This window comes from Haliotis rubra, unplaced genomic scaffold (assembly GCF_003918875.1).
Source record: "Haliotis rubra isolate DU_JTF1 unplaced genomic scaffold, ASM391887v1 Scf14, whole genome shotgun sequence".
Classification (NCBI taxonomy): Eukaryota; Metazoa; Mollusca; class Gastropoda; order Lepetellida; family Haliotidae; genus Haliotis; species Haliotis rubra.
In genome coordinates, this window is record NW_025765336.1 from 2,623,920 (window position 1) to 2,649,364 (window position 25,445).

Below are 25,445 nucleotides of genomic sequence, written 5' to 3' on the forward strand. Positions count from 1 at the left end.
TGATGAAGAGATTATTAACAAAGGCTCTTATAATACAATTTTTATTCCCATTATGTGATATTATTGATACGGAAACACACTCGGTAACCCCACATAACTATGAACAAAGCAGCTGATTTGCTAAGCCGACCTTTCCCATACGAAATGACGTTACAACCAGGTAATTGTATTAGTTCTTCTGAAAAAGGTAATATATATAAGGTAGGAGCTACGACAAGTAAATATTTCTTTTCTATTTTTCTAATCATTAAATTATATTTTTACCTACTATACATTTGACTGCAAATTACATCTCAAAGTACTGTTTCACCCTCGGTTAGTTCCGTTTGTAGATACGTCAGCATAAAGAACACCACAACGTTGTTCGTGGTGTCCCCTCCAACAATTAATCGTTATTACATTGAGTAATCCATTCGTGTTATTTGCCCTCATGGCGTGATTACTTCAATTCGGTGGTTACAAAATTCAGAATTTACAACATTGTGGCTGTACACTTCTTCTCAGCAGGGCAAGTGTTAAACGTGCAAATACACTTCCTGTTAGTGCAGGGCAATTTGTGGTCGTGTGGCAAACCGCAACAGGGACGCGAAGACAAACATAAAACACTAGGGTGAGGATAAGGGTTGAGCCTGAAGTTCTTAGATGCGGCGGATATGTTTAAACTTATATAAGTTGCAAGGTAATAAACAGTACGCTGGAATTAATGACAGAAAACAGACATGCATTGAACATGTCAACAAGACAAGTCTGTACATGAGTATGGCATGCATGGTGTTTGTGAAGGAGGCGTCACCCAGACCGTAAGTAATCTGCGTTCTTGGTTTCATATTCTTTTAGTTGACTGCACTATTGTTTCCACATTCCGAGTATCGTTTAAAGTAGATTTAATATCCGTTGTAACCCCATTCTTTCTATGATGTTTTTGGAAGAGTCTATTTTATTTATATATGGATATTAGTGGCGCAGCTACTGCTTAGTCACAAAATCACTTTGAAAACCTTTGGGAATAGATCAAACTGGGGTTTTCTAAAGTGCAATATTGTGTCCATCAGTCGTTATGTTTTCAAGTTACATAATTTACATCGTGAATACTGTTGCTGATGAATAGGTTGAATACTGTTGTGTTTGCTTAGTTCTTCTCAACGTATCATTAGGGGCAATGAGGTAGCCTAGTGGTTAAGCGTTCGCTCGTCAAGCCGAGAACCCGAGTTCGATTCCCCACATAAGTACAATGTGTGAAGCCCATTTCTGATGTCCCCTGTCGTAATATTGCTGGAATATTGCTAAAGGCGGCGAAAACTATGCTCACTCACTTACTCATTCAACGTATTTATTACAACGTTAAAACTGTTCTTCACTATACAAACGTGTCACAATCATGTGTTGTGTTCTCTTTGGGTTCTTAGCCTGGTAAATGTTGGGCTACAATCAGGTGATGCTTTAGTTTATTTATTTTTATTTTATTGTGTGTGTGTGTGTGTGTGTGTGTGTGTGTGTGTGTGTGTGTGTGTGTGTGTGTGTGTGTGTGTGTGTGTGTGTGTGTGTGTGTGTGTGTGTGTGTGTGTGTGTGTGTGTGTGTGTGTTACTCATGGACGGTATGGTTTGATTACGATTACTGGTTATTGTAGACTCTTTTGAGGTCATAACCCGTTAAATATTCGCCTAAATGAAATTAGCAGTATTATGATTCCATTTTAAAGACGCTACATTTTTTTTTTTTATTTGATAATTATGTCACGAGAGGTCACCATGATCTGATGGTCACGGGTGTTTTAAGAATACATGTGTATCAGCGTTGTCGAATAACATACTCATGAGTGATCGTGCTACGTTCAATATATTTATAGTATTTTGCATTCATACAATGTGCACAATAAGCTATTTGTGTCAATTAACACTTGACTGAACTACTGTACTATACAAATCATTATTATACATTTTTTACATTAACCTTTTGATTTCCGTCTATGGTAAAGCATTGAATATGTCTATATAGGATAGGATATGTAACAAACAACAGTACAACAGTACTCACGTTGTTTCACAACACAATGCATCTAATAGCACAGGTATCCAGTCCGTTTTGGTCGTGCCCCGAACATGCAACCTTAACACACACATTCTCGTGCTAAGCGCCCACATCGTGGTATCTCGCAATGGACATGCGTCGACACGGACACAAACTCATTACCGTTAACTATGATATGATATAGATATTTTGGGCAATTGAAATGAATATGTTAAAGGTTAACTCTCTCTCTCTATGTATATATATGTATGTATGTGTGTATGTGTATATATGTGTATGTGTATGTGTATGTGTATGTGTATGTATATGTATGTATGTTTATGTGTATGCATGTATATATGTATGTATGTGTATGGTCACGGGTGCATATGTGTGTGTGTGTATATATGTATATATATGTATGTATAGGTATATGTATATATATATATATATATATATATATATGTGTGTGTGTGTGTGTGTTTAAATCGCAACCCGTTAAACAATCGTTTACTTGAAATTGACACGTTTACGGCTTCATTTTTAAAGCGCATGGACGCTATGTTTTGATCTGATAATTATGACATAAGAGGTCACCATGATCTGAATAACATACTCATGAGTGATCGTGCTACGTTCAATATATTTATAGTATTTTGCATTCATACAATGTGCACAATAAGCTATTTGTGTCAATTAACACTTGACTTAACTACTGTACTATACAAATCATTATTATACATTTTTTACATTAACCTTTTGATTTCCGTCTATGGTAAAGCATTGAATATGTCTATATAGAATAGGATATGTAACAAACAACAGTACTCACGTTGTTTCACAACACCATGCATCTAATCGCACAGGTATCCAGTCCGTCTTGGTCGTGCCCTGAACATGCATCCCTAACACACACACACATTCTCGTGCTAAGCGCCCACATCGTGTTCTGTCGCACATGCACATGCGTCGACACGGATACAAATCTTCTCACTACTGTTAACTATGTTTTGATGTAGATATTTTGGGCAATTAATATGACTTTCATTTATAGGCAATTTGAAAACATTATATATATGAAATTTCTCGAATTTTCCTTTCACTAAATAGACAAATGTTTTTGTCTTTGTATTTCCTGTTTTACCCCTTTCCTCTTCTGTTTGTTTGATAATTTCTGTTATGAATGTGACAATAAAAGAATGTCCTTGTTTTGTTTACGCATTATATCATTAAGTTATGATGTTTGTGTGTTCCTATGCAGTTTTGCATCCTCAAGACCCACTGTCTACTATTTTTGTCACCAGTTTCTAATTTTCGATGTCGGTTGAAATATCACAATATAGACAGGCAGTGGGTACATTTGCTGCAGCACTTCATTCTAAACACTCAGGTAAATTTGCTCTTTATCAACATCTATTCAAATTTCGTTGTCTGTATGGCAGTTGTGTTTCCATAATGATGTCACTTTTGGGATTTTGCTTTTAGAATAGTCCATCTAAATGTACATAGTCTTAAGTAGAAATTAGATATTTTAAGAGTTGAACTTGGATTTTATGATGTGATATGTCTAACCGAAACTTGGTTAACTTCCGATACAAATAACATTGATATAAAAATTCCTGGCTTCCATCTACCTTTCCGTAAAGACAGACAAACTCGCGGTGGCGGTGTAGCAGTCTATGTAAAAGATACTATTTGTGCGTTGTTGATGTCTGATTTAGACATAGTCGGACTTGAGGAGATATGGATACAGACTAAATGTAAAACAAGAAACTACCTGATTGGAACTTTTTATCGCGCCGACAAGAGCTCCGAATATTGGAATTTGATCGATGAATCAATAGGTAACGCAGTTGATCTTAATATGCAGACAATTATTACCGATGGTTTCAATATTGACGTTCTTCATGGCAATAATCAAAAGATAGACTATATACAAAGTTACTACGGCCTTCGACAAATAATCACGGATGCTACTAGAATAACCGCAAGTAGTAAAACTTTGATCGATTTGATATTTGTTTCTCGCGTCGACGTTGTTAAAGATTCTGGTGTATTAGATCCCATATGCATCGATCACTGCCCCGTATTTGTTAACATAGCAGAAATGATGCAGCACAAGAATTCATTCAAAAGGAAAATCTATGATTATTCTTCAATGGATGTTAATGGTATGAATGAAACTATCAAAGAGATAAACTCCGATATATTTTTCTCTTCGGGGAACGTAGATAATATCACTGAAAACCTTACATCCTTGTTATTGAATATCATGAATGAATATATTCCAAATAAAACTGTAATAATTAGAACCAAAGATCCCGCGTGGATGAATAACGAAATCCGATCCTTAATAAGAAAACGAAATCGTGTTCATAAGATTGCAAAAAACAGTAACTTTCCTGATGATTGGACTAAGTTCAGAACACTTCGGAACAAAGGAAGGGCAACAGTTAGAAATGCAAAATGTGCTTTTGATGCACGAGTTGATGAATCTATAAATAACACTCATGGTACTAAAATGTGGTGGCGATTAGTTAAGAATTATGTAAAAACAAATTCGATAAAATCGTCCTTTCCATCAATTGTCAGCAATAACATAGTTTATGACAATGAACAAGATATTGCTGATGTACTCAACTCATTTTTCTCAGAACAATCCCAAGTTGCTGATCCTAACGCCGATCTGCCTGATTTCGAACCGCGTGAAATCGATCATCCTCTGTCATCTATCACAATAAGTAATGGAGATGTTCGCGATATTCTTCTGAGTCTAGATACATCGAAAGCCATGGGGCCTGATGGCATTGGAAACATCATACTGAAACTAACTGCAACCTCTTTAAGCCCGTTGTTAGCTTAGTTGTTCAACATCTCTTTTCGTAATAAAACGTATCCTACTTCTTGGAAACTAGCCTCGGTGATTCCGCTTCATAAGAAAGGTGATGAACACGATTGCTCAAACTATAGACCTGTAGCGTTAACAAGCTGTGTCGCTAAAGTTTTTGAAAAATGCACTTTTAAATACGTCTTCAACTTCCTCAGGGATAACAATATTTTATCAAACTTACAATCTGGATTTATGCCTGGTGATTCTACAGTAAATCAACTAACTTATCTTTATAATTTTATCGCAAGTGCCGTAGACCAAGGAAAGGAAATCAGAGCGGTATTCTGTGATGTAAGTAAAGCCTTTGACAAAGTTTGGCACAAAGGTATTATCAGAAACAGCTAAGTGTTCATGTGGTCATTATAACGAAGACGTCATTCACTACCTTTTTACATGTCGGAACTATCAAAGTTAAGAACAACGGTGTATTTTCATATTCAAGGATACGATGTGAAAACTACCTTATACGGTAACCGTGCATTGGATAACTTGTGACATTCTCAACTCATTACACCAGTTCATTTCTAAAAGTAAGCGCTTCCAGTGATTATCACCTCTACATATACATGTATATTCAATGCAAGACAAGATTTATATAACTTGATTTTCTGCGGCAGCTCTTGTCGTTGCTAGGCACAACCAACACCATAACCAAATATTTATTATTCAATCATTTTTTTTAGTGTAATTTTGTCTCAGTATTATTCTTTTCTTGTCGGACTATTTCAATTATGTATCCAGCTATATTGGAACCGTGTACTGGAGCGGCGTTTATATAAGCCACTAGGCTTGTTCGCCTATCCAGGTTTCTGCATTGACGGAATAAAAATATGTTTAAACCACTATACAAACGTGATTAGGATGTCGTAGTAAAATTTCTCTGGATGTGTTTGGTTTGTTTGGTATTTGAGGGAAGAAATGATGTGTGATATGTTTGATAATTTACATTCTAAATTCACAAAGATGTGTCCTTTTGCTGAAACTTAATTTTGCTTTTATGGCAACATTTACTTTATTGATAAAAAATAGTGAGGGTTAGCCTCTTGTGCACTATAAGTTAATTCCAGCTTATAATTCAAGTAGACTGTGCACCTAGAGGGGCAGAATACGTTCACGTTATGTCGAACCCTTGATTTCATTAAGAACTTATCGTGATTCATAAATAAATGCGTCTGATACACTGAGACCCGTACACGCGTGAATAATTGGTACTGATGAATTCAGCTGATATATATCATTATGGCCTAAATATTACTTTCATTTTGTAGATGTTGTTGAAATCAGGAAGAAGAATGTCCTAAATGTTATGTTTGTTTCATTCTTTAGGTATATGAATGTTGCTGTCTTTGTAATTCTATTTCTATATGTTCTATAATATTCGTTCATATATTTTCGTATTGTACACTATGCATATACACATCTATAGTAATTAAGGTTAAGATAATCATCTTTAAAATCAGCAATTTGATATATTTTCTATGCGTTCCAATGCAATAATTTTCAAGTACTTGTCATTTTGACCACAATCGTTCCTCAGTGGCAGGAGAGAATATTAACTGTTTACTTTACTTTTGTGTGTTGAGCTAAATCACTAGATGATACCCAGACCATTGATAAAATATGAATGTTTGTGAATGAATTAATGTAACACAAAGTTACTTAGTTTCACTTTCACGTCAATACTTAATTTTAGACAACTGGCGCACATGAGCCAATTGTCTGTTGAATATCCATTGAAATCGTAATAGTTTCGATCTATGTGCTTTTATGATAAATGATCTTTGGTGATGTGAAAGCGTTAAACGAATTGATTTATCAATTGCCTAATTTGAAGTCACAACCGTCTATGTCTTTTTTGTCATAATCCTGTCTTAAATACATGTACTTTCATAACCTTGTCACGGGCCTCAACATGTCTTCAGTAACTAGGAAGGTATCAAGTCCTTTAACGTGGGATATGTTTGTCATGCTTAAAGGGGGACAAACATATTCTCTGTTGCTGTTTGCAGGCTTACACCCCACAATAGTGACAAATACGTTCTCCTTAAATCAGGGTTCCGGGTAGCATTATCGCCTGCCTTTCTCTACCTCTTGGTCAATCCTTAGTTTCCAAACCTTATTCACATGATCATTTCATTCATGTTGAAATGTTTGGCTGGGAACCGACCACAAATCACATCTGGGCACAGCACAACATATTCAGCAACTGTGACCCTGTGAATTGTTTGTCCTGTGGAAAACAGCTTTTTGTATTCTATTAAGTTACGTCTCATTAGGGGGTCATTTCCCACGATAAAGAATGCACCACATACTAACATGTTTATCACAAAGCAGATTTAATCGTGGTCCTGAGAACATTGGAAGACACAGACAGAAATTGGCTACTTAGAAGTTCTAGTCTCATTAAAGAATGGATATATTTCCCTCTAGAAAAACGCCCCAACATTTTGTAACATCATGTAAAAGTATATCGTTGTTATTCAAAGAGTCGAAACTGCCTTTCCACGTAGCATTGTTGAGACGTCATGTGATTTTAGAGTGTTGAGAGATCACCATATTATGTTTTTTAAATAAACTGACGTACAAAAGAAAGTACACACCTGGTGCTTTTGGATTACTTTCCAAAAAAGCGATGTAAATGTTTTGAAAAGAGTTTTTACAGTGATATATAAGGCACAGACAAAACACCACAGATAGCGTGCCCAATTGCGAAGTTGCCAGTCAAAATCAAAGTATAAAAATATTCCTCTACGCAACTAACCTTCCCCATGCTTAACAAAAAGGGCTTACAGTAAAGCCATATCTTACAGGCTACAACGCTTGACAGAAAACTTCTGTTTTGAAGAGTATCGGTAGATTAGAGGTGTCGGACTGGAATGTTTTATTACCGTTTGTGGATTACCACGTGCACGGATAATCCCCTGGTATTATGAAGCTAAGGCCTGTAACCTTTGTTCTACGACTATAAATCTCGAATCGATGCACTGAGGTTTTAGGGAATAATTCATTTGAAGTGCACCTTTATGCCTTTCTGACTTAAGACTTGATTCTATAAGCCGTGTGTGCGCCAACTGATCCCTTATCTCACTTTAGTTTTCGAATCTGTATTTGCCTGTAGCAGGTATATTGCATGGATATATGCTCCTTTTATCGAAATATCTAGTTAAAAACTACACTGTATTGTGGTAGTAATGGCAGTATATGTGATATTTATGAATATTATTAATATGCCCCATACAGACAGATCGTCATTATTTACAGTGTTTAACACAACAGTCTGTGGCTGAAAAATAATTAATTTGCAAACATTAATAAAATCCATATGTTCGCTGAAACTTAATGTATCACTTAAAACATCAGTTCCCTTGTCAGGAGATTTCATACATTGTCCATGTTGCCTTTGTCTGATTTTATGAATTAATCTGGCTTGGCCAAATATTTCAAAGCAATGTCAAGATCTTTACTCTCCAGTTGACACTGTGAGTTCTTTCATAAGAGTCCATTTTTTATTCCAGCTTTGTTAAAGTGTTTCTGAATCACTATCAACAACTGATGATACAAAGATTTGAATGGTTTTGTGTTTTTATCATTTTATCTTCATGTTGTGGAAAATTACACCATGGTCAATCAAGTACACCTTGTGTTTAAATACCAGGAAATTACGTTTCATAAATATCACGCAAACATTTTCCACGAATTTCGATCAGATATTGTTTTGGCTTGGAATTGACACCATAATTGATATTATGGCAATCATAACATTTGTATTCATAGGTGACCTCAGTTGTCAATCTGACTCAGTTCCGTTCACTTTCTTATAATTGTCGCTAAATCATACCGTATTCATAATTTGTGATTTTATTAATTTTCAAGTTGAATTGCCTTGCTGGTGTCATTACACTTCTGTTTCTGTCTATATAATATGTGTCATCAAAGTCAAAAGTCGTTATTTATTTAGTGCAGTCCATGAGTTATTTGGTCGGGGCAGTTACGCGAAACCGAAACTGCGTCTTACTGGTTGGCGTAACGGTCGTGAAACAATTGTGCAAATGACGTAGCCGATTTTGATTGTCCTCGGCATGTGACGTCACATGTGGTCGTCCTGACCAGATGCGTTCAGATGTCGTACCCGTTTGATACACGTGTCCTCAGGTTTTGACTTGTCCGTCTACTGCACCTCATGACACGTGCAACAGACACAGTGGACTGGCCAGTGTTGGGCTTGCCAATTTTACGTTCACGTTCAACATTTGTAAGGCACGGTATGAGAACTGTTTATCTTTCAAGGATTGTTGACGTGTGTTTTTTCGAATCACCAACAATTCATTCCACGTGTTGGTGGTTAGGCACATGGAATTGAGGTCACCTGATCCGTCACACATGCAAGGTCGCGTTTTCACAAAAGGCATGCTGCATGCACCTTGCGTGGTTCACCACAGTGGGAGGATACGTTTGTTTAGACATGGGCATTACGGTATTCGCCCATATTAATTACCTTGTACTACCCATTTTCAATATAATTCATTTCTCCAAGTGTGAAATTTCTTTCTGTAGTATATTTTACAGACTGCGTGTGATCATTACGTACATTCAAGATATACTCAGCAGCATAAAAAACGTCATACGAATTCAATATTAGATAGGCACTGTAATCAAATCATTACAGAAACGGACATAATAAGCAGATCAAAAACATTTTTTTGTGTACAATATTTGGACACATCAATGAATAGTGAGTGAGTTAGTTCAGTTTTACGCCGCTTTTAACCATATTCCAGCTATATCACGGCGGGGGACACCAGAAATGGGCTTCAGACATTGTACCTACGTGGGGAATACATCAATGAATAATTTCAAGACATGACGTGAACGTTTGCAGTCCATTCAGACCCTTGACTTCAGTATCTAGTGTGACCACCACGAGCGGCAATAACTGCAGCACAGCGTTTATGCATGAAGTGCACCAGTCGATTGATGAAGGCCATTGGCACCTTGAACCACACTCTGAGAAAAGGCCTGGCACAATAAATCGGCTGTGTTCGGCCTTGGTATGACATTATTCTGTCTCCTCTGAATTTCATCCCAAAGATGTTCAATTGGGTTTAAATCAGGACGAAGGGCCGGCCACTGCATAATGTTGACACTGTTCTGCTGTAGGAAGTCTCGTGTAGCTCTGGCAGTGTGGGCCCGGGCGTTATCATGCTGGAATATATTGTTCCAGTGACGTGCGAAATGTGGTATGACATGGGGTCTGAGAGCTCGGTCGATGTAGCGCACCGCTGTGATGCCATCTCCTCTCCCTGGACCAAGGTTCTGGAACACCACAGGACCCACTCTGGTTCAGGCCTATTCCACCCCATACCATGATGCTTCCACCTCCCCATGAGTCTCTTTCCATATCATATTGGTCTGAGTAACGCTGGCCACGTCATCGCCATATTCTTGTTCTGCCATCTGCAGTTGATACGCAGTACCGACTCTCATCTGTGAATAGAACAGTTCTCCATTGCCTGTATCGCCAGTTTTGGTGTTGTAGGGCAAACTGTAGACGTTCACGCCAATGACGAGGGGTGAGGATAGGTCCACGGTAAGGTCTACGGCGATGGAGGTTCCCTCTGTTAAGACGTCGGCGTACTGTATCAGTACTGATTGGTCTTCCGTGTGTTCCCACTGTCTGGCGTGCTGTTTCGGATGCCTGCATGAAGGGATTATGTACATGCTGTCGCACAACATGGCGGTCTTGTCGTCTTGTGGTCACCCTTGGTCTGCCAGTACGGGGACGAGCATTTGTGGTGTTGGTGGCCCGGAAACGTTGCTGCAGCCTGTAAATGGTCCGAACGTTGACCTGGAAGTGATTGGCAACGGCTTGTGCAGTGTGGCCAGCTTCAAGTCTTCCTAGCGCCTGGTTCCTCTCGAGCTGTCGTGAGTCGCGACATCCATCCTTGTGATGTGAATGTTTCAACCAGGTTTGGGGGTGCATTTTATAGGGCTGGTCCTTGTGAACAGCACGTGCAGCATGAGTTGCATGAAAAACATGGAGAACACCGTACCATCTCCGAGATCAGGTTGCGTTTATGAAACGATTTCCTGGGTTCCATTAGGGAAGAAATGTCTATGCTCAAGTAAAGTCGGAGATGTTGTCAAAAATATACAATCAAAGCATTAAATGAGTTAACATTTATCCGTTTCTGCTAAGGAAAATTCAAAAACTGACGTTTCTGTTGCTGCTTAGTATACTTTAGCAAGCGTAAATCATCATACTATACACGGTCACAGCAAAAACTATCGTTTTGGTGGATTGGGACGTTATCTACAGGTATGTTCAACCTACAACCGGCATGGTACTCACCGTTGTATTACACAAATGAGTCTCTCAGTGTTCAGCTTCATAATAGCGTCTTTCCAGGAAAACATCAGTTCGGTTCCAAAGTCAGTTGGACTATTTGATCAGCAATGGGCAGTGAAGTTAATGGAAGACAATTTCCGCCAGATCGGACTTTGGGGCTTGAGGGATAGTCTTTCTGAACATGTACTACTCGTAATGGGGATTTCTTTTCAAATTAATTGGGAACATATGTACAATAGCATTATTTAATACAATTTGTTGAAGTATATTAGTTCATCGAAGTTCCTGTACTTTGCTTGACAGGGTTATGGGGATGTTTTAGGTTGGTTATTATTGGTCGCCATTGACAGCCTTTGAATACATTCACATTATATGAGGATGCCTCCTTCTTACCTCAATTCGTGACACTTTCACAGACTATGGACACACTTCAATTCGTGACTTCCTGCATTGTACTCAATGTTCTAAATCTTTTCTATGCTAAAAGACAATAATTCAGGCAAAGTAAATTTGCTTTTCAGAAAATACAGTGTTTGGTATGTGTAGATATTCAAAAAAAATAACCTGAAACTCCTTGGTGAAGGTATTAAGTGATGTGACATGGGCTGGTGGTTGATTAACGAGGACGTTATTGGTTGTCTTTGCATGCATCTTAACTATGAATAACGTCTAATATATAACGCATCTAGACCGTCAACTTTTCAAGGTCACTCAAAACAGAAGTATAATTCTAAGTTACATGCAAAGTTTCATTAGGATGCAGATATCCCTTTCATCATGTTTCAATATTCCACACAATATTCAACTTGGAAAATGTAGGACGAAACAATGATGGATAAAATAATTTTAGCGTGGTGAGAATTCATCTAGACGTGTTCTTGTATTCTCCTTTAATCCTGTCTGAAGTACCGGTACTTTCATAATCTTGTCACTGGTCTCAACATGTTTCTTTAACAGGGAAGGTATTGATTACTTGAACTTGGTCGCTTTCTGTTACATTGCTGTTTCGTGGGGACCAAAGATATATATTCTTACATCAAGATTTGCGTAGCTATATCTTTTTCTGCCATTAAGTCTTGTCGATGCTGTTAATCAAGAAGATTGACACTTTCTTATCAATGAGATATGCCTTTGGATACCAATCGCATATCAGAGCTAGAGCACCATGAGCATGGTAAATGTACGTCGATCTTACCTCGTGAGTTCATCCTCACTTGCAAAAATCGGTGATTTAATGACAGGACCAGTATGTCTAGATACGTCCTCACTTAGCTGTGCACACACATCTTTTCTCTACGAACAAATATTGTAATATCTACACCAATATATATACATATATATATATATATATATATATATATATATATATATATATATATATATATATATATATATATATATATATATATATATATATTCTCTCCCAAAAGAAACGCATAATGAAAATAGCAATTTCATGTAGCAATGAATTATAACGTGATTCATTTTACAAAAGGTTTTGCTCTGTTTATGAGTCCTATGGTGTTTATGTTTGGAAACATCACAACAAAACGCACCATCCGTAAAATACCCGTATTTAACAGCATGATTTTCAATTTCGGCATGTAGTGTCACAGCATACACAATTCACATGCAAGTTGGGGATCAGATAGTCTCAATGATGGGAATAAACGGTTGATCTCTGTCTGTCTGTATTTGGAATATTGTTGACGAACGCAAAATGCCACGTCTAAGTGAAGCCAATCGTCATATCGCCATTAATTTGCTTGAAGCTGGCCAGTCTCAACGTGCAGTTGCCCGACGCATGAATGTTCACCAAAGCACCATTTCACGGCTCTGGGAGATATCGCCGGCAGAATTCGGTAGCAGATGCCCTCGTAGTGGGCGACCTCGAGCGACCACTGCAGCGCAGGATCGCTACATCCGGGAACATCACCTGCGTCATCGAACAGCTACGGCGACCAGTACCGCTCGACAAATACCCGGATTGAGGAGGCTTTCTGCACAGACCGCCAGGAACAGGTTGAGAGAGGCTGGTTTATGTGCCAGAACACCTTATTTTGGCCCTGTTCTTCCACAAAAACATCGTCGAGTTCAATGGTGCACCAACGTTCAGGCCTGGAACCTACCGAATTGGCGTAGAATCTGGTTCAGTGATGATCACAGGGAGCGATCACCTGCCGTAGGAGAAGTGATTTGGTGATGATCCAGGGCAACCTGACAGCTCAACGGTACTGTGACGAAATCCTACGCCCACACCTCCTTCCAATCATTGATCGCCAGAGGGAGTTGTTTCAACAGAACAGTGCCAGACCCCACACAACACGTCACACTAGAGACTTCCTCCAGAACCACAACATCAATGTGCTCCCCTGGCCCTCAAGATACCGGACTTAAACCCGATTGAACATCTGTGGGATGCCCTGGACAGACGGATGCGACGCCGTAACCCTCAGCCCCAGACACTTCAGCAAATCGCACAGGCACTACAGGCAGAGTGGGCTGCGATTGGGCAACACGAGATTCTGAGACTTATTCGTTCGTTGCCGAGGCGATGCCATGCAGTTCTGGATGCCCACGGTGGTCACACGAGGTATTGACTTCAGCGCCACCACACGTCTCCATGTGACACTCAAACTGACTTTCCTCAAGTTGGCGCCAAAGACGGATAAGTCTGCATTCCCCGAGTGCATTTTCGCTATATTTCATTGACTCATAAAGCCTACAAGATGTTTCAAAATAAACATAAAATCCATATCTGAATAACTGACGACAGCATCAAGTCACCATTCATTGTGTGTGACCAAAAGGTCCATGGCTGGATGCTGCATTTTGGCAGAACACAATTAACTGACTTTACACCATGTGATCCATGTCCGGAGACACGTTGGGTACAGTGATGCTGTTTGTGGTACCTGAAATTTGAAACATTGTCAGATATTTGAGGGTGCTGATTTTTGTCTGAGAATGGTTCTTAAATTTAAGGTACCAATTCCCTTGTTAGCAAATTTCATATCAGCAACATGTGGCCTCTAACCTAATAGAGATTGCGGGGGAAAGGTCAAAGTTAAGAACTCAAGAACTCTAGTCGAGACTGACTGTTCTTTGATGAGAGTCCCTATACGATTACCGCTTTGTCCCAATAATATGTTTATAGATCATTTTATCATTGATACATGTATTTGTTGAAACCACACACATAACTAATAAAATAAGCCTTGCATCTACCACAAATCTCACAAAGAATACTTTGTCCACGAATTGTGAAAGCACACTCTGTTATGCTGTACCTGCAATGGGACCACTGCTAGTGATATCACTAATGGTATTTCGGGAATAAATATTACTTGTATTTCAATAATATGTAATCACAACACTTCACCTTCACACCCATAGTTGGCTCCAGATATTCCAGGTGACCAAATTACAGCAAGGACTGGGGAGTTGACGTATTTGTTAGTTTAATAGTGATATGTTCGATTTATATTCATGTTTAATTTCTTCTTATTCAGATTTGAAAACCCTGACAAATCATATGTGAGTATGAATATGTGCCACCACCCACATCTTTATCTTTTCGAGGTATTCAAAGACACAGAGCCTTTTACATTACTCGAAATTACACTGTATTGTAAATTACGATAACTGCACATCAGGCTAATAATTCTATGCAATCGATTCTCCCGCAGTAATTTGAACGTTTTCCCTCACCAAATTTATTCAGGCTTAATATATTGCATATCATCTCCTTGCTGACAGACAGTAGCAGTTATGCCTCAGCATATGACAGACTTTAAGAAACGTTAAAGTTTTGCGGATCGAGGTAAAGCTATGTCTGGCTTGAGAAAAAAACAAACAGTTCAGCTACATGTCGGGCACAGATAAAATATTAAAGCAGCAATACAGTACGAAATCGTGAAAACAGAAAGCCCTAAACAGCCTAGTATGTGCCCCAGTTCTTATTTGTATATCTCCACCCTCGCCCATCGCCAATACACATGCATGACATTGGTCACTATGACAACATCATGGTATATATGGGCATGGGACATTCGAGAGTTGACAAGAAGGCGAAGAACATGCAGCTTTTCAGAGTTCCTATTTCCTTACCTTTACTGGGTAAGTTAGTCATCATGAAAAGTTATTTCCTTTCCATTCTTTAATGATAACTGTAGGGTACAAGAAACGATTGAGTAATGTACATTTACGATAAAATTATGCACTGATAGAAATGTTAATTGTGGAATGATTATTACGTACTCTTACATAAAATTAGTAACAATGTTGTATTTATGTAACACTTTATGGAAATATGCAAATAAAACAATAATGCTGGAAATGTCACAATTTTTTCCCTTTTCTCAGTTTTGTCATGCTGGGCAGTACTTGATGGCGTCTATGGATGTACGGTTCCGGATGATTGCCATCATTCAGGAAAATGCATAACGGCTACAAAAACATGTAACTGTATCGGTACTGGATATACAGGGGAAACCTGTGACGATGGTTAATGAGTAGAAATATGTCAACACATTTCAACAAATTTATTTAAACTAATCCGTTACATTTAGCTGGAAATGTAGCTATGGGATTTAAACAGGACACCGTGCGGTTAGTATGTCGAATCTACGTCTTAGTATGAGTGATGCAAGAAGTGAATCGAAGTCAATTAAATAAATCAATAGTTAGAGTTGAATGTGTTTTGAATCGCTACTGCATCATCAAACCACCAAGATGGCCTTTGTATTCGTTGTGACGTATAATGGTGTGTTTGCCTTCACTCTAATCACTTATTCTGAGGTAGGAATTTTTTAACTATCTCTCATTTGCAATACCAAGGATGCTTAAACAATTTGATTTTGTTGATTCCATTCTCCCCCAAATCAAATCTGTAATAATAAACTTTCGAGTTTGTGTCCTCGTACACAATTTCTGCCACAAATGTGTGACGATACCAGGATCATATTAAGTTAAAATCATGTAAAATTGCATTTCCAACACTTCTTGTTTATTATTTCAACCATGCACACTCGTAATATTTGCACATTGTATTATATGAAAGCTCTGTGTGCACGTTCTTTTCTAAGTATTCATCAGTATTAATGGAGACGAGTGCATTGTTAAAGAGAGATACCTTTATGTCCCCTGGGGGTTCTAGGGAGAGAGTGAATCAGTGTGTGTGTAAATGTTCTATTATACAAGTTTCATTACATCAAAGTACATTTGTGTCGACGTATTCACTACAACAGAGACAAATGAATGTAAAACCTCCCATGCTCCCTGTGATGAACACGCTGACTGTACAAATACACCTGGATCCTACAACTGTACATGCAAGCCTGGCTATGCTGGAGATGGAAACACTTGCACAGGTAAAAATAGACGAGACCAACACGTGGTTACTCCGATTTGATATCAATATCTACGTATTGTTTTGATAATCATAAAAATATTTAGGTATTAGTCTGATTAATATTGGTATAATTGCATGTAATGTGTGAATTATTGTAGGATTAGTAGCATCTGCAGTATTATTTGTATGGGCGGAGATATTAACTGCAGCAGTAGTAATTGTAATAGTGGTAGTAATTGCAGGAGAATCACTTGAGTAGTAATAGCAGCAGCAGTGACATCGTAATGGTAGTAGCAGTAGTAATGATAGAATCAGCAGTGGCAGTGTAAGTAGTAGTAGCATAATACCAGCTAGCAGTGGTATTAATAGCAGCAAATGTAGTAATAGCGGCAGCAATGGCAATGGTAGCAGCAGCAATAATGGTTTCAGCAGTGGTAACGGCTGTGGCGGAGGTGGAGGTAGTGAAAAGCTATAGAATAACAAATGTGTCGTGGTATCTCTTAATGAGATATCGAAAGGAATGACCAATATATGTCCGATAAATATGATGTCATATTGTCCGTGTTTGTTCATCCACAAACATCGTAACCTCGTAGTTACAAGTAGTATATTTTCACTGTTTCGAATTTCGAATTAATTTTCAGTCCAACAATTATGTTTCCTCATTTTCCAGAGGGAGTGTGTTCTAAGGATGGGAAAGAATGCCTCAATGGAGGAAAATGCGAAACAAGCAAGACTCCCACCACGTGTACTTGTGCAAGCGGTTACAAAGGAGCCAATCTGTCAAAATGGTGAGGAAACATTTGTAAAGAGCATTAAATCTATGAAATCTTCAAACAACGTCAAAGTTATTTGATCAGGGTTTGATCCACAACCTTCCTAACGTTCTCAAACAATTCTTAGTGTAGAAATAGTGAGGAAGATTCTAGTAATGGTTTAGTACCAAAATGGTGTCCGATGCAATTTCCATGTTCTAATTGTGAACAATTGACTTGCACTTGCGTGTGTTTGTGACTGCCGTAATCGATTGTGTAGGATACTCAAACGTTTTTGCGAACACCAGGTATGATCGTTATTTAATATTGGCACGTGATTAGAGCTGGAATCGTACAATGTTTCTTTCTGCAATAATAGAGACTGGTTGTCCTCTTCCTTTGGTGTACTATAATTTCGTAGATTAAATATATGTTATCCAACCCGAATAGAATAAGTCGAAGTTTAAACGTCATAGTGTTTATAGATATTAAAGAGTTTTAATGAAAACTTGTTGACGAGTTACATGTAACAATCTTGAATACCCCTCACCACTGATATCCGTGATTCAAGCACTGAAAAAGAGCTTCCGGTTACTTGTTCTAATCAATGTTTATGTGTATACTGTTGTCTGGCTGTACCTTTAACACTTAAATAGCGGGAGAGTGAGATCACTCATAAGAAAGGTTATTATCATATACACATCAGTCTTCTGTTTCAACCGAATTGACAATATTAATAATCGATAAACATTTCCAAAAATATAAAGTAACAACTGAGATAAGGTACATGTAAAAACACCAGTAGTTAGAATTGAATGTGTTCTAAATCGCTGAAGGATTTGTCAAACATTCACAAGAGAGTTTAACGTTGAGACAAAGAAACTGTTTCTAATTCCATAGGAAAGGTGTGAATTCTGTATAACAATTTAACGATGTGTTCACCTAACTATGAATTATTAGTATTTATCAAACTTTTAGCATATTTTAAACAGCATTTTCTCAGGTCCGAAAAGGCGCTACTGCATCATCAAACCACCAAGATGGCCTTTGCATTCGTTGTGACGTATAATGGTGTGTTTGCCTTCACTCTAATCACTTCTTCTGAGGTAGGAATTTTTTACCTATCTCTCAGTTGCAATACCAAGGATGCTTAAACAATTTGTTTTTGTTGATTCCATTCTCCCCCAAATCAAATCTGTAATAATAAACTTTCGGATCCTACCTGGATCCTACAACTGCACATGCAAGCCTGGCTATGCTGGAGATGGAAACACTTGTACAGGTAAAAATAGACGAGACTAACACGTGGTTACTCCGATTTGATATCAATATCTACTTACTGTTTTTTGATAATCATAAAAATATTTAGGTGCAGTTAATCTGATTAATATTTGTATAACTGCATGTGATGTGTGACATTAGTTGTAGGATTAGTAGCATCTGCAGTATTATTTGTAAGGGCGGAGATATTAACTGCAGCAGTAGTAATAGTAATAGTGGTAGTAATAGCAGGAGAATCACTTGATTAGTAATAGCAGCAGCAGTAACATCGTAATGGTAGTAGCAGTAGTAATGATAGAATCAGCAGTGGCAGTGCAAGTAGTAGTGGCAGAAGTAATACCAGCTAGCAGTGGTAGTAATAGCAGCAAATGTAGTAATAGCGGCAGCAATGGCAATGGTAGCAGCAGCAATAATGGTTGCAGCAGTGGTAACGGCTGTGGCGGAGGTGGAGGTAGTGGAAAAGCTATAGAATAACAAATGTGTCGTGGTATCTCTTAATGAGATATCGAAAGGAATGACCAATATATGTCCGATAAATATGATGTCATATTGTCCGTTTTTGTTCATCCACAAACATACCGAACCTCGTGTTACAAGTATATATTTCCACTGTTTCGAATTTCGAATTTAATTTTCAGTCCAACAATTAAGTTTCCTCATTTTCCAGAGGGAGTGTGTTCTAAGTATGGGAAAGAATGCCTCAATGGAGGAAAATGCGAAACAAGCAAGACTCCCACCACGTGTACTTGTGCAAGCGGTTACAAAGGAGCCACCTGTCAAAATGGTGAGGAAACATTTGGGAAGAGCATTAAATCTATGAAATCTTCAAACAACGTCAAAGTTATTTGATCAGGGTTTGATCCACAACCTTCCTAACGTTCTCAAAAATTCTTAGTGTAGAAATAGTGAGGAAGATTCTAGTAATGGTTTAGTACTAAAATGGTGTCCGATGCAATTTCCATGTTCTAATTGTGAACAATTGACTTGCACTTGCGTGTGTTTGTGACTGCCGTAATCGATTGTGTAGGATACTCAAACGTTTTTGCGAACAATAGGTATGATCGTTATTAAATAGTGGCACGTGATTAGAGCTGGAATCGTACAATGTTTCTTTCTGCAATAATAGAGACTGGTTGTCCTCTTCCTTTGGTGTACTATAATTTCGTAGATTAAATATATGTTATCCAACCCGAATAGAATAAGTCGAAGTTTAAACGTCATAGTGTTTATAGATATTAAAGAGTTTTAATGAAAACTTGTTGACGAGTTACATGTAACAATCTTGAATACCCCTCACCACTGATATCCGTGATTCAAGCACTGAAAAAGAGCTTCCGGTTACTTGTTCTAATCAATGTTTATGTGTATACTGTTGTCTGACTCTACCTTTAACACTTAAATAGCGGGAGAGTGAGATCACTTATAAGAAAGGTTATTATCATATACACATCAGTCTTCTGTTTCAACCGAATTGACAATATTAATAATCGATAAACATTTCCAAAAATATAAAGTAACAACTGAGATAAGGTACATGTAAAAACACCAGTAGTTAGAATTGAATGTGTTCTAAATCGCTGAAGGATTTGTCAAACATTCACAAGAGAGTTTAAAGTTGAGACAAAGAAACTGTGTCTAATTCCATAGGAAAGGTGTGAATTCTGTATAACAATTTAACGATGTGTACACCTAACTATTAATTATTAGTATTTATCAAACTTTTAGCATATTTTAAACAGCATTTTCTCAGGTCCAGACGGCGCTACGGCATCATCAAACCTCCAAGATGGCCTTTGCATTCGTTGTGACGTATAATGGTGTCTTTGCCTTCACTCTAATCACTTCTTCTGAGGTAGGAATTTTTTACCTATCTCTCAGTTGCAATACCAAGGATGCTTAAACAATTTGTTTTTGTTGATTCCATTCTCCCCCAAATCAAATCTGTAATAATAAACTTTCGGATCCTACCTGGATCCTACAACTGTACATGCAAGCCTGGCTATGCTGGAGATGGAAACACTTGCACAGGTAAAAATAGACGAGACTAACACGTGGTTACTCCGATTTGATATCAACATGTACGTATTGTTTTTGATAATCATAAAAATATTTAGGTGCAGTTAGTCTGATTAATATTGGTATAATTGCATGTGATGTGTGACATTAGTTGTAGGATTAGTAGCATCTGCAGTATTATTTGTATGGGCGGAGATATTAACTGCAGCAGTAGCAATAGTAATAGTGGTAGTAATAGCAGGAGAATCAATTGAGTAGTAATAGCAGCAGCAGTAACATCGTAATGGTAGTAGCAGTAGTAATGATAGAATCAGCAGTGGCAGTGTAAGTAGTAGTAGCAGAAGTAATACCAGCTAGCAGTGGTAGTAATAGCAGCAAATGTAGTAATAGCGGCAGCAATGGCAATGGTAGCAGCAGCAATAATGGTTGCAGCAGTGGTAACCGCTGTGGCGGAGGTGGAGGTAGTGGAAAAGCTATAGAATAACAAATGTGTCGTGGTATCTCTTAATGAGATATGGAAAGGAATGACCAATATATGTCTGATAAATATGATGTCATATTGTCCGTTTTGTTCATCCACAAACATACCGAACCTCGTGTTACAAGTATATATTTTTTCACTGTTTCGAATTTCGAATTTAATTTTCAGTCCAACAATTATGTTTCCTCATTTTCCAGAGGGAGTGTGTTCTAAGGATGGGAAAGAAATGCCTCAATGGAGGAAAATGCGAAACAAGCAAGACTCCACCACGTGTACTTGTGCAAGCGGTTACAAAGGAGCCACCTGTCAAAATGGTGAGGAAACATTTGTGAAAGGATTAAATCTATGAAATCTTCAAACAACGTCAAAGTTATTTGATCAGGGTTTGATCCACAACCTTCCTAACGTTCTCAAACAATTCTTAGTGTAGAAATAGTGAGGAAGATTCTAGTAATGGTTTAGTACCAAAATGGTGTCCGATGCAATTTCCATGTTCTAATTGTGAACAATTGACTTGCACTTGCGTGTGTTTGTGACTGCCGTAATCGATTGTGTAGGATACTCAAACGTTTTTGCGAACACCAGGTATGATCGTTATTTAATAGTGGCACGTGATTAGAGCTGGAATCGTACAATGTTTCTTTCTGCAATAATAGAGACTGGTTGTCCTCTTCCTTTGGTGTACTATAATTATGGAATACTTTCGTAGATTAAATATATGTTATCCAACCCGAATAGAATAAGTCGAAGTTTAAACGTCATAGTGTTTATAGATATTAAAGAGTTTTAACGAAACTTGTTGACGAGTTACATGTAACAATCTTGAATACCCCTCACCACTGATATCCGTGATTCAAGCACTGAAAAAGAGCTTCCGGTTACTTGTTCTAATCAATGTTTATGTGTATACTGTTGTCTGGCTGTACCTTTAACACTTAAATAGCGGGAGAGTGCGATCACTCATAAGAAAGGTTATTATCATATACACATCAGTCTTCTGTTTCAACCGAATTGACAATATTAATAATCGATAAACATTTCCAAAAATATAAAGTAACAACTGAGAAAAGGTACATGTAAAAACACCAGTAGTTGTTGTGTTATCCTCTTCGTTCACTTGAACGTAATGTTATTTTTTCTGTTATGTTAAGAAAGCAATTTCATTTTTTAAATTCTAGAAGTATACATGTACCTGTTTATATCTGGATTTATGTATTTTAAAAGTTTGATAAGGCCTTTGAGTTATGCAAAGGAAACAACTTCCACAATCATTTGAACTTGTTCTCCTGGAACTGGGGAAGATGAAAGTGGAAAAGTTGTTACCGATGGTAGATACAGATATATTTCACATAATATACATCTGTTTCATACATGAACGATAATCGGTTCACTTCTCTGTTTCAGCTGGAGGTACGGCGACAATTTCAGCATACCTGCTCTCTCTGACTGTTGTCACGTTTTTCGTCATCCAGTAAACGACCATTCCACGCTGACCGACACACCCAGTTTGAAACTGCGTTCTGCCATGTTTACAGCAAATCAAAGTATACTAAATTGTAAATCTTTAAAATGACTTGAGTTCACAGATATTTACCATACAAGTAATTTGTTTTGTTATTTGGTTGTTTTTGTATACCCTTTGTTCGAATCAAAATCTGTATCAGTTTGCAGTGTTGCCTTTGTGTGTGTTATTATGGTAGAGCTATACCGTTTGATTCTTGTTATCATATAAAAGGTCAAATCTCCCCTTCTTAGCATAAGGTACATGTTGCGTTTATCATTGATTGATTAGATGTGTTTAAGAGACTAGAGGTTACAGTACTATCAGTCAGTTTGCTATACAGGAGCTTTTAAGTGGATTTTCTTTTTCTGATGACATTTAACAACCATCCCAATAAACAATTTGAAAGATCCATGTACATTTCTCGAAACATATCTCGGGCCTGTCAGCCAGTGATTCTGATCCTAGTCTGCTTCATGACAATGTTATTACCTCACTGTAGGTAAGAAGACTAAATTCTCCCCTGGTTACCTTTAGGCCATTGATGACATGTTACTGATGACGTGGACCTGTCCCCCAGTGACCACTGACACAGAGTAAATGTCATCTACTTCTTATCTATAGTGACACTCACAATCACATGAAAGTCTGCGGATGTATAGTAATGTGTGCTTGCAACATTGGTAAGTCTTCCGAATAAATATTACCTGCACGTATCTCACTGTCGTTGAGTTCATATATGGGCGGTTGTAATAGGGCCGTTGCCTGTTAGAAGTATGTTTAACATCCACGAACGCGTGGCACAAGAAAAAGCTAGGGACGATGGTACAAATGTGTGCATGTTATTCAACCACACAGATTTCACACCAGTAATGGGCTTCACACATTGTAGCCATGTGGGGAATCGAACCCGGGTCTTCGGCATGACGAACGAACGCTTTAACCACTAGACTACCCCACCGCCCGTTTCGTTGAAAGATGGCACATGGGAACACAAAGTGAGTCCGCTTTACCCGTTATAAGTTTGTCCGTTATATCCATGAATTGTACATGAATAAATATCCGGCACACAGAACAAAGTTCGTTAAATCTGTCAGTTTGTTATGAGCGTGTTCGTCATTAACGTAGTTTACTGTATTACTGTTTTGGATAGCTTTGAATGTTATTTTACATACAAACGTAATTTGAGGCTGTCCGCCCAGGAAAGCCACATTTCAAAAAATCATTTTGCCGGCAAAGCCACATTTCATTTTGAAGGGGAATTGCCGGCAAAGCCATATTTTCAATACGCAAACCAAGTAGAGAGTTACCGACTAGTTAAAAAACGCCCCTGATATATAGGTCGGTTTAAGAAGATCTCAAATGATGTTTCACCATGGACATGTGGAACCACTCTGGGAATGATGGCCATCGGACTAATAACAACCTTGAGGGTTGGCATCACAAGAGCAACCAGTTAGCCCGAAAGTGCCACCCCAACATTTTTTGAGATTGTCAAACTGTTCAAACGCGAACAATCAGTTATGGAAGTTGAAGTCATGAGCCGCTTCAAGACGCAAGAAATATAGAAATATTGTCAGCCGACTAAGGTCGCTGAAGACGCAGTTGGCAAATCAACATTTGACTGATGTAGAGTATGCAGACCACAAGCATACACATAGTATAGCCTTGTATAGTTCATTCTAAATGGAGCGGGTCGGCGACGTGGTCACAGGCTCTCGTGTTTTTGCGAGGATTAATGATTAAAAATATATTGTTTTTGAGATGATCCCCGACTCGAAATGTTTCACAGTACAATACATCATATAGTGTGAAGCATTTCGAGTCGAAATCATCTCAAATGTTGGTATATATTTTATAAAATCTTTAATCCTCGCAAAGACACTCAGAGCCTGTGACCACGTCGCCGACCCGCTCCATTTAGAATGAACTATACCAGGCCATACTATGTGTATGCTTGTGATTGATGCTGAGAATTAATTATGAGAATTGATGATGGTGTGAATTAAATATGAGTTATGTGAGTGTTACTATACTATGTTTGTTATGATTGTGAATCCTCCAGTGAATAAAACTGAAAATAAATGATCTATATCTTTGCTGTTCTATGTTAAATACGGTACCCTATTCCGGGGCTTACAATGTCGTGATAGCATTGCCGCCAAAGCCACATTCCCCCGTTGTTCATCCGTGTCCTTTGCCGGGAACGCCACACGAAGTTCAGCCTGTTCTTTTTCTCAAATGTGTCTTTGCCGGGCTGTCCGTGCAGCCTATAGAAGTACGCATTTTCCCCTGCAGCCAATAAGCCGGTATCCTTTCATAACCTGTGTACGATTAACGCCAAAGCTGTTTGCATTACAATGCAGTAATATCAGGACTTATAGAAGTGCAAGAAAGATCGCGTTTCTCAAATTTGATAATACCATGTGCACTTCACAGCTTACCCACACGTAATACATCCTCGCCAGTATGACAAGAATAAGCTCCCCATATGCTGCAGATCTCATACCTGGGAACAACATTTGTAATCTGGAATGTTGTATCCCAAAGCGTTGCTGGCGCTATATCGGGGGAGTACGTGCGCGATCGGTGAGCACAAGTAGTTTCATCGGCAGGGCGGATGCCCAGTCACTGTCGTGAGAAGTTGTATTGACAATTGAAAACCGGAAGTTAAGTTATTTAAAAAGCAAACAAACATCAATATTATTTACCCGAGATCGTTGATACCACTTCAGATGCAAAATCAATTGCCTTTATAACAAAAAATAGCAAGCGAAAATTCAGTAAGATCATTCGTCTGCAGGTGACAGGCAA

The 25,445-nt window shown here is 38.1% G+C and overlaps 1 protein-coding gene across 1 annotated transcript; it reads left to right on the forward strand.

Moving 5' to 3' along the window:
- The first annotated feature begins 15,242 nt into the window (after nucleotides 1-15,242).
- Nucleotides 15,243-23,168, forward strand: LOC124268790 (neurogenic locus notch homolog protein 4-like). Its single transcript, XM_046703813.1, has 6 exons — nucleotides 15,243-15,363; nucleotides 15,610-15,750; nucleotides 16,494-16,616; nucleotides 17,271-17,388; nucleotides 22,535-22,674; nucleotides 23,134-23,168. Exons 1-6 carry the CDS (start codon nucleotides 15,243-15,245, stop codon nucleotides 23,166-23,168), a joined length of 678 nt encoding a protein of 225 aa, XP_046559769.1.
- The last annotated feature ends 2,277 nt before the right edge of the window (nucleotides 23,169-25,445 follow it).

Coding starts and splice junctions, on each gene's coding strand:
- LOC124268790 (XM_046703813.1), top strand. CDS start 15,243: ATGCATGACATTGGTCACTATGACAACATCATGGTATATATGGGCATG. Junction 17,389..22,534: donor GGAGCCAATCTGTCAAAATG/GTGAGGAAACAT, acceptor TCTCTGTTTCAG/CTGGAGGTACGGCGACAATT. Junction 22,675..23,133: donor CATGTTTACAGCAAATCAAA/GTATACTAAATT, acceptor ACCTCACTGTAG/GTAAGAAGACTAAATTCTCC.